General features: G+C 38.5%; 1 protein-coding gene across 5 annotated transcripts in view; it reads right to left on the minus strand.

The window, feature by feature from the left end:
- MCM10 (minichromosome maintenance 10 replication initiation factor) overlaps positions 1 to 10997 on the minus strand; it is a 41856-nt gene that overhangs the window by 3432 nt on the left and 27427 nt on the right. For 4 of the 5 annotated variants that reach the window (XM_059404307.1, XM_059404308.1, XM_059404304.1 and 1 more), the window contains 2 exons: positions 2585 to 2627; positions 427 to 2498 (listed from right to left, as the gene is read on the minus strand). In XM_059404307.1, the coding sequence (XP_059260290.1) occupies positions 2415 to 2498; positions 2585 to 2627 (127 nt within the window). In that variant the 3' untranslated portion in view covers positions 427 to 2414. Of the gene's footprint in view, positions 1 to 426; positions 2499 to 2584; positions 2628 to 10997 lie in introns of those variants that run through there. The other variant, XM_059404305.1, reaches the window with a different exon arrangement.

Raw genomic sequence — 10997 nt, forward strand, 5'->3', positions numbered from 1 at the left:
GATCGGTCAATTTGTAATGTTTTTTAGACGTTGAAAACTTTAAAATTTTTAAACTTTCTAAGTTGCCTCTGAGGAGCATTCCACACTGGTCACTCAAAAGCTCCTTATTTGCTATTCTATATCACTGTTATCTAAATTACTTCAATCTTCCTTCTGTTGTTTGGAAGAGAAAATATATTTAAACAAAACTCAAGAGAAAGGTGATTAAAAAAAGATAAGCCACCTGTTTCCTCTAAATAAAAAAAGGCAGGGGCAATTGGATGGTTAGAGTGGTTTAAGCTCCTGACTCCTGACTTGGGCTCAGGTCACAGCCTCAGGGTCATGAGATCAAGCCCTGTATCAGGCTCTGAGCTCAGTGGAGAGTCTGCTTTAGATTCTCCCCCCTCCCTCTGCAAACTTGCCCCCGATTGTGTGCTCTCCAAAAAAAAAAAAAAGAAAGAAAGAAAAAAAGCACAGCACAAACATAATCTGCTGTGACAATCAATTAGAACATCTAAATCAACTTCTTCCCCATGCAGTACAAAGTTTCTGTTTGCTAATTTAGGTCACTGCGTACTTACTCTGTTTGGATGGCCTATGACAACATGATTACACAATAAGCCCTACATTGCCAATGACAGGTAAGGAAAAACTAAATACATATTTTGGATTTAAATAAAAGAATTTAATACTCTGATAAAGATAATAGGATTAAAAGACTGATCTCACTGACAAATCATAATTTCAATGCAAGCAAGTACGTCCCTGTCTGGCCCACCCACCCCTTCTCATCACTGATCTACAAAAGCACATTAAGACCTCCAATGAAAGCTCCCAAGATCTAGAGTAACTGAGAAGTAATTCAATAATTTTTAAATTATTACAGTACCTTACAATTCTTATATATGACACACAAGTGAACAGGGACTCTGATGGTACTCTTGGTTCAAAAAGGAATACGTTTCTTTCATGAGAAGGGGATTGCTCAAGGAGCAGCCTGGAGTTCAGGTCCCTGGCAGCCTCTCAGCTGTGACCTTCTTCAAATACATAGCTCTATTTTAAGCTTATGGGATAAACAAATCTATTCTAAATGAGCCATTAAAAATATTGCCATTTTGAGTGCCTTTGGTCCTTATTAAGAATTAATAAACATTTTGTTCTTTTCTTCATTAGTTAAAAGTTAAAACAAACACCTCTTGGGAAGGGAAATCCTCTTAAAAATATAGCTTTTGTAATATAACCTTAGGAATAACACAAGTGTCAGACACAGCACCTTCTACTCATATTGAGTAGACAGAGTTTGATGAAATTTAAGGCATGTACATGTTTTTTTTCTGTCCCCTATAAATCTAAATCAAGTATCTCCCACAACCAGCTCCTATAAGCATTGTGTGCTACCATAATACCATCTTGGCAGAAACCTGATTTATTTCTAGCTAGAGTTTAAATCCCAATGTAACAATAATCCTACCAATTTACTCAATCTTAGGATGATATCACCATTCAATTTGGAAAATCAGGTTGCCTGGCAGAGGAATCTCCTAAACAGCATTTTTGGGGTGCTAATTTGCACATGGTTTGACCTCTAACTCTTCATGTGTATGATAAATTATATCTGCAAATCTCAAACTCCCTGAGTTCTGAGATGTTTCTGTTTTTCAATCATTGTTCACAGCTTAAATTGTGCATTCATTTTAGTTACAGGTTTTGAAATTTCTTTAAGTCATATTTAGACAAAGTCATACTTTAAAATGATGAGATTTTAGTGTTTCTATTAAAGAGCTCCATAATATTGTAAGGGCAGAGAACCATATAGATATGAATTAAATGTTATGTGAGTCAGTGAATTAATTTGCAAAACAAGAGGTAAAAATAGAAATGAAAGAAGGAACCTAGCTTGATGTCAAAATATCAAGATTATGTCAAGGTTGATGAGTATAATTATTTATATGGGAAAAGTCACATTATCTGAAGAATTTGAGTGCTGAAAGATACACTTCAAGATCATTTACTCCACGCTTCCTCATTTTCTAGGTAAGAAAACTGAACCCCAGAAGAGGCATTCTTTTGCTTCTGTGTGCCCATATAAATACCAGAGTTTTACTCTGATTAAGAAGCAACACTGCACACTCTATACCCAAAATACATAGAAACACAGCTCTCAGTTTACCTTCCAGTTTCTGAACAAAAAATCTACATGAATGCAGCCATCAATAGCAAGAACATGGAAGGTGATGGTATTCTGATTTACCACCTAAAGGTCAATGTTAAATTTGATATCAAACCAACACAACAGAAAATAAGTAGGCAAAACGTGTAAGCTTAACAAGTATTTGTTTGGACTATGTCAATCAGGAGCAAACAAAGTGAACACTCTTCCTTTTCCAGAGCCATAAGAAGCCATGTAGGCCATAAGTACCTGTTTGAAGTCAGGGCTATTTAAGGCTATTCAGAAATTTGGCATGTTCTTCTCCTCGTGGTAACAGGGTTTCTCCTCCTATCTTTGGTCCTGTTTTTTCCTAGAAAAATGAAAATAGTTTAGTGAGAAATGGTTCAACATTTTTTGCATGGATTACTAAAACCGGTCACCTTGCAAACGACCTACCTTTAGCATTCCATCTCGTTCCCATTTGAAAAGGCCACAGTTACTGAAACAGAAAAGGGGATTTACTCAGTAGTGAGCTGGGATGCATAGTCAACCGGGTTCACTGCACTTGCAGGAAGAATATTCCCCATTCAAACAGAAGATGATCAAGGTAACACTCATATTACAGGCTGTGCTCTAATGCTACTGAAAATACATATTCCAGTGATTTGAGAAATGGTCTTCAAATCTGTCAAAAGCTAGATACTTCAGAGATGGAACACTCAGTGATAGTATACAAGGTATGCACACAGCAGGTGATGCACACAAGCTTGGTTTCCCCTGTTGGGCATTGGGAAAAGACTCAGAAGAGGAAGTTAGCCCTCTGATGCCATACAGTCAAAGACTTCTCCCTTTCCCTCTTCTGGAACTAAAAGCTTGTGATAAGAAAGAATTATTCTTCCTCCTGATCTGCCTAATCCTTCTCCTCTTTTCAAACCTAAAGATGTTTACTTCTTATTGTTCAAAGGGCCTAGAGACTCTTATTCTTGGTTTTTAACATGTTATGTGAGTCTGACCCTGAGCAGAGATGTGGCTACTACAGAGAAAGTCTATTTTCCATGATATTCACTCTGCTGAAACAAACAAAAGAAATTGTTAACTCACTGAAATATGGCTGCCGGCACTCTTGGATTTGAGAGGCTCTAGGGCACAGGGGATTGCCCTACCTGCTTCAACCTTCTTCCTAAAAGTCTAGGCTACTCCAGCCCTGAGAGTCCGTCTGCATACTAGTGGCCTTGGTCCTAAGCCTCTGCACCACCTACCTTGTCTAGAGACTAGCTCATTATCAACTGAGAGAAATTTTCTAGACTATTGGTAGATCAATGATGAAATTACATATAAGAGCAATTCTAGTCAGGGGTCAACAAATTACTACCCATGAGCCAAATCCAGCCTGCTACCTGCTTTTGTAAAGAACGTTTCATTGAAACATAGCATGTCTACTCGTTTCTGTATTACCTATGACTGCTTTTGAGCTACAACACCATAGCTGAGTAGTTATTAAACAGACCGCCTGGTTCACGAAGCAAAATATGTTTACTATCTGGGTTTTGACAGAAAAAGTTTGTCCCGTTCTGCTCCAGGTCATGAATTGACAAGAAAAAAAGTCTAGAAAAGCAGTTGTTACAAAAGTCACAGCGCCACCTGGAGGATGGAAAAGCATCTTGCTCTTCAATTTGTGAGTTGTACTTCCTGCTTATTAACGGAATTTTTCTGATACTCAAATGTTTACATAAGCTCTTAAGTAAATGTTTTACATAAGCTCATAAAATATTTTGGAGAAATCAAGTATCAATATACAGATAGATACTTTCAACAATTATAATCAAGATCATAGCAATTTCACAAACCAACCCCCGACAAGATAATAAACTAGCATGGGGTCTGGGTCCCCTCCCCAACCCCAATCAAGTCTGGAGACACTTGGAGTGAAGTAAAGAAAACCCAAAAAACAAACAAACAAGCAAATAGGTGGTGAGACTATCCTGGTGAGACATTCTTGGGTAGACTGAAGGTGATCTTGAAAGTGCCTCAAATTCCAAAGACTCATATAAATTCTGTCCTTTAAGAATAAGCCAATAAAGTCAGAAATTATTTTAAAAAAGAATAAAAATCAATCCCATATATTTGAAATTTAAACAACATTACTAACCCTTGGGTCAAACAGGAAATCATCAAAGGCATTAAGAAATCCTTTTAATTAATTAATTAATTAATTTTTTATGAACATATATTTTTATAAACATATATTTTTATTCACAGGTCTGTGAATTGCCAGGTTTGCACACTTCACAGCACTCACCAAAACACATACCCTCCCCAATGTCCATAACCCCACCCCCCTTCTCCCAACCCCCCTCCCCCCAGCAACCCTCAGTTTCTTTTGTGAGATTAAGAGTCACTTATGGTTTGTCTCCCTCCCAATCCCATCTTTCATTTATTAAAAAAAAAAAAAAAATTATTTATTTAAGTAATCTCTACACCTAATGTGGGGCCCGAATTTACAACCCCAAGGTTGCATGTTCCTCCAACTGAGCCAGCCAGACACCCCAAGAAATACTTTTAACTATAGGCCAAACGTTGTGGGTGACACTAAAGCATAAGTACTTAGAGGGAAACATGTAGCTTTAAACACATTGATGAAGGAACAAGAAAAAAACCTGAGTAACCTGAGTGTAAGCAATTAACTGATGTTGGCAAAAGGATACAGAACAAACCCCAAAAAACAAGGGCAGAAAGATTAAGGACAGAAATCAGTAAACAGAAAGAAAACCAATAAATATTAAGAGAGTTAAAAGATGGTTTTCTGAAAAGAAAAAGAGAATAAAGAGACTTCTGTCAAGGTTGATCTTAAAAGAGAAGAAAAATAATAGCACAAAATACAGTAAATGTCTATTAATAAAAAATAACAAGAAACAGGATAAAAACAATGAAAGTTTATTAGGAACAACCATACATCAATACATTTAAAAACCTAAATGAAATGATTAAAAGGAGAAAAAAAAAGCTGAAATTGGCAGAAGGGACCATGAACTGAAATGGTTATCAAGCCACCTTGGGCCCTAAAACCTGGGTCTGGGCCTAAGCCTAAATAACTTCACAGTTGAGATTTATTAAAACCTTAAGAAATAATCGCTATTTAATATAAATTATTTCCAGAAGCTGCTCAGTTCATTTTATGAGTCTCATATAATCTTTGTTCTAAAACCAGGTAAGGCCTATATAAAAACAAAAGAACAAAATAGGTCTAATTCACTTACAAATATATAGTGGACCCTTGAACAAGATGGTGATAGGGGTAACGCCCCCACGCTGTTAAAAATCCTCACGTAACTTCTGACTCCCCCACAACTTAATTACTAATAGCCTATTGCTGACCAAAGCTTTACTGATAATAGTCAATTAACCCAACTTTGTATATGTATTGTATATCGTATTCCTACAATAAAGTAAACTAAATTAACAGTATGGAGTTTACTCAAAAAATAAAAATTAGAACTATCTTATGGCCTAGTAATCCTGCTACTGGGATTACTCAAATAAAATGAAATCACTAATTTGAAAAGATATATGCACCCCTGTTTACTGCACCATTATTTACAATAACCAAATTATGGAAGCACACACCTACCCACTCATACACACACACAACAGAATATTACTCAGCCATAAAAAAGGGAATAAGACCGTGCCATTTGCAACAACATGGATGGATCTTGAGGGTGTAACAGTAAGTGAAATACATCAGTTGGAGAAAGGCAAATACCATATATGGAACTTAAGAAACAAAACAAATGAACAAAGAATAAAAGAGACAAGAACAACAACAAAAAAAACCCAGACTCTTAAATACAGAGAACTGGTGGCTGTCAGAGGGGAGGCTGGTGGGGAGATAGAATGGATAAAGGGGATGTCAGATTTAAAAAAAAAATCAAGGGGGCACCTGGTTGGCTCAGTGGGTTAAGCCTCTGCCTTCGGCTCAGGTTATGATCTCAGGTTCCTGGGATGGAGCCCCGCATCGGGCTCTCTGCTCAGCAGGGAGCCTGCTTCCCTCTCTCTCTCTGCCTGCCTCTCTGCCTACTTGTGATCTCTGTCTGTCAAATAAATAAATAAATAAATAATCTTAAATAAATAAATAAATCAAGTAGGGTTTACCCAAAGAATGAAAGGAAACTTCTGGAAGTAATGTCACTATCATAAGGTGAGCCGTTCCTTTCCTCTCTCCCCCTTTGGTTTACAAGGAAGTAGACATCTATAATCCCTGACCCCTGCAAAAAAAAAAAAGCACCTATGCACAGCATCCAGGTCACCAAGGGTGGATGGGAGCAGAGAGGGTAGCAAAGGAGGAGAGTGGTCATGGAAATGGCAAGTCAGCAACACCCTTTTGGCAGGAGGTGGAGGGTGAAGGTGCTGAGTGGGGGTCAGCCACCCACTCTGCAGTTTCTACAGCTACAGGGTCCCCTGGAGGGACCCCAGGAAAGTGTCTCCTCCTTCCTGTCCAGGTATTTGGCCAATGGACTTCTGGGCTCACCCAAATACCCAAATGCTAAGTACACAACTCCCCTGAGTTGGCCACTGCCCCCCCCTCTTTTTTTTTTTAAGTGCTCACAGCCTAGAGAAACCAAAAACATGTGCTATAGTGCCACCTTCTGGAAAATAAGAAAATAAGAAAATGCTCCTAAATACAGGTTGAATTGTCAGAATCAGAGTGAACAAAACTTAGCCCAAGATAGGTGTTCAGTATTACAAATGCAATCACAGAGACATTCTTCAACAGGCACCATGAAAAACCATTGTTGTACAGTATTAAAAATAAAAACAGGGGCGCCTGGGTGGCTCAGTGGGTTAAGCCGCTGCCTTCGGCTCGGGTCATGATCTCAGGGTCCTGGGATCGAGTCCCGCATCGGGCTCTCTGCTCAGCAGGGAGCCTGCTTCCCTCTCTCTCTCTGCCTGCCTCTCCATCTACTTGTGATTTCTGTCAAATAAATAAATAAAATCTTTAAAAAATAAAAAAAAATAAATAAAAAATAAAAAATAAAAACAAAAACAACCTGACAATTTTCCAGCAAATGAGACTAAAGAATAGTGCGATCTAACCAATGAAAAATTTAAAACAGCTTTTATGAAGAAATTCAGTGAGCTACTACAAGAAAACTTAGAAAGGCAACTCAATGGCCTCAGGATTAATGAACAGAACTTCACAGAAGAAATTCTAAAAAAGAGCCAAACAAATTCTGGAGCAGAACAACTCATTAAATAAGATGAAGACTGCAAAAGAATATATTGGAAATAACAGCAAATCAGATGGAAGAGAGAATTAGTGAATTAGAAGTCAGGAAACTAAAAATGATTTAGGTGGAAGAGGTGAGAGAATGAAGATGTTAAAGATTTTATTTTGTATTTGATAGATCATAAGTAGAGAGGCAGGCAGAGAGAGTCTCAGAGAGAAGGAAACAGGCTGCCTGCTGACCAGAGAGCCCAATGTAGGACTTGATCACAGAACCCTGAGATCATGACCTGAGCCAAAGGCAGAGGCTTTAACCCACTGAGCCACCCAGGCGCCCGAGAATGAAGATGTTAAAAAAGAAAAATCCTCTGAGATGCCATATCGAAACAGATCCCAGTGTAAAAGCCGATGTAAGAATGATTAGTATTCCAGAAGGGGAAGAGAGGACAAGAAAGGGGAGTTTATTTAAAGAAGTAATAGCTGAGAACTTTCCAAACCTGGTGAAGGAACTGGATACACAAATATATGAAGCTAGTAGAATGCCTTCTTAACTTAATGCAAGAAGACCTCTCCAAGAAACAATTACATTAAAGCGGTCAAAAGTCAATGATAAAGAAAAAATCTGAAAGGCAACCAGGGTGAAAAAAAAAAAGATAGCAACCTACAAAGTATCCAGCTATCAGATTTCTCAGCAGAAACTCTACAGACCAGGAGAGTAGAATGACATATGAAAAATATTCAAAGATTAAAAACTGCCAGCCAATAATACTCTATTCTGCAAAGTTATCCTTTAGATGGGAAGGAGAAATAAAGACTTTCCCAGATAAAAGCTGAGGACATCACCACTACTAGACCTGCCTTATAATAAGAAATGCTAAAAGCTCCTGGAGCTGAAACAAAAAGAAATACACAAAACTCCGATTAAGGTGATATTCAGAATTAGAAAACTGTTAACCCTTAACTAGAATAGCATATTAAACTCTTAATTACAGTATAAAGATTCAAGAAAAAGAGAATTAAAGTATGGCTACTACTTGGTGATGACATCGCAGTACAAAGGAAATAATTTGTGTCATAAAATATAAAAGGGGAAAAGAAAAAAAGATGAATCCTTTATAGGTGAAGACAAATTGCTGACACCAGAGAAAAGATTATTTTACCAAAAATATGTTTTATGTGAACCTCATGGTCACCACAGGCAAAGATCTAGAGAAGAGACACAAAATATAAAAGGTGGGGAGACTGAACAAATCACCATGGAAAACCACCAACTTATAAAAGTAGGCAGAAACAAACAGAGGCAGAGGCTCTTCTGGTGCTAAGATTCTGCAGCCCACCTGAGGACATAATGTTGGAAACTGCAAATCTGACCTCTGCCTTATAGTTTCCTGCCGGCTGCCACAGCTGCCCTTTCTGATGGTGGAAGCAGCAGCTGGAGAGGCCCGGAGGGGCCAGGGGGAGAGCAAGACCACACAGGCTCCTGGCCCAGAAGCTCATGTCTGAGCCCTGTTTTGCCAAGGAAGGGTCGTCCGGTGGTCCCAGACCTCCAGAACGTGTCCAAACCACACTAATGGGCTGGCTCTGGCTAGGGGGGTCAGTCCTAGTTTCCTGGCTTTTGAAATTACCATCCTTTAAAAAACAAGACAAACAAAAACACCCCCCCAAAAATCTCCGACAAACAACCTTAGTGCATTTTGAGGTCTGATGGCTGAAGAACTCAAGAGTAATAAATCTTAAAAAAAAAAAAATCTTCTTTGGGAGACCAAACAACTAGAAGACAAAAGATAAAATAGCAGTAGTATATCCTTACCCATCAATATCACCCTAAATTTAAATGGATTTAATTCATCAATCAAAAGGCAGAGTGGCTGGCTGGATGGAAAACGACCCAACCATATGCTGCCTAAAGGGGCACGTCTCAGCTCTAACAACATACAAAGTTTAAAGTGAAGGGATGGAATATCTATTAATAAATTAGAAATCTCTCAAATAATCTAATTTTATACTCAAGAAACTAGAAAAAGAGAAAAAAGAAGTCCATATTTAGTGGCAGAAAGAAGGAAATAATAAAGATCAGAAAAAGAGACCAGAAAAACAGAAAAGAAAGCAAGCCTAAGACCTGATTCTTTGAAAAGATAAACAAAATTGACAAATCTTTAGCTAGACTAAGAAAAAGAGAAGATTCAAAATTAGAAATCAAAGAGGAGACATTACACCTGATACTACAGAAATACACAGAATCATCAGAGATGACTATGAAAGATTATATGCCAACAAATTACATAACCTAGAAGAAATGGATAAATTTCTAGAAACCTACAACCTAAGAAGGAATCAAAAAGAAAACAAAAATTTGAACAGACCAATAATGAATAAACCAGCATCACTCTGATTCCAAAACCAGAGAAGGAGGGGCACCTGGGTGGCTCAGTGGGTTAAAGCCTCTGTCTTCGGCTCAGGTCATGATCCCAGGGTCCTAGGATCGAGCCCCACATCGGGCTCTCCGATCAGCAGGAAACCTGCTCCGTCTTCTCTCTCTGCCTGCCTCTTGGCCTACTTGTGATCTCTGTCAATTAAATAAATAAAATCTTAAAAAAAAAAAAAAGTAGACAAACTATCTTTGATGAATATATTTTTATTTATTTATTTTTTAAGATTTTATTTTTTTGTCAGAGATAGAGAGGGATCGAGAGCGAGCACAGGCCGACAGAATGGCAGGCAGAGACATAGGGAGAAGCAGGCTCCCTGCCGAGCAAGGAGCCCGATGTGGGACTCGATCCCAGGATGCTGGGATCATGACCCGAGCCGAAGGCAGCTGCTTAACCAACTGAGCCACCCAGGAGTCCCTATCTTTGATGAATATAGATGCAAAAGTTCCCAACAAAACATTAGTGACTCGGGTTTGCCTGGGTGGCTCAGTGGGTTAAAGCCTCTGCCTTCGGCTCAAGTCATGATCCCAGGGTCCTGGGATAGAGCCCCACATTGGGCTCTCTGCTCCGCAGGGAGCCTGCTTCCTCCTCTCTCTCTGCCTGCCTCTCTGCTTACTTGTGATCTCTGTCTGTCAAGTGAATAAATAAGATCTTTAAAAAAATAACCCAAAAAACAAAAAACATTAGTGAATCAAATTCAAGAACACATTAAAAGGATTATACGGGGTGCCTGGGTGGCTCAGGGGGTTAAGGCCTCTGCCTTTGGCTCAGGTCATGATCTCAGGGTCCTAGGATCGAGCTGTGTGTTGGGCTCTTCTCAGCAGGGAGCCTGCTTCCCCCTCTCTTTCTGCCTGCTTCTCTGTCTACTTGTGATCTCTCTCTCTGTCCAAAAAAAAAAAAAAAAGAGTACCCAATGGGGAAGAATAGTCTCTTCAACAAACAGTGCTGGGAAAACTGGAGAAATATACACAGAACAAGGAAATTGGACTATTATCTCACATCCCTCACAAAAATTAACTTAAAATGGATGAAACACTTACATGTAAGACCTGAAACCATAAAACTCCTCAAAGGAAATGTAGTGAAAAAGCTCATCGATACTGGTCTTAGCCATGATTTTTTGAACACAATGCCAAAAGCTCAGGCAAAAAAAAGCAAAAATCAATAGATGGGATTACATTAAATTCAAAAGCTTCTTTTTTTTTTTTTTTTTTTT

This window comes from Mustela nigripes, chromosome 6 (genome assembly GCF_022355385.1).
Source record: "Mustela nigripes isolate SB6536 chromosome 6, MUSNIG.SB6536, whole genome shotgun sequence".
In the NCBI taxonomy this organism is placed as follows: domain Eukaryota; kingdom Metazoa; phylum Chordata; class Mammalia; order Carnivora; family Mustelidae; genus Mustela; species Mustela nigripes.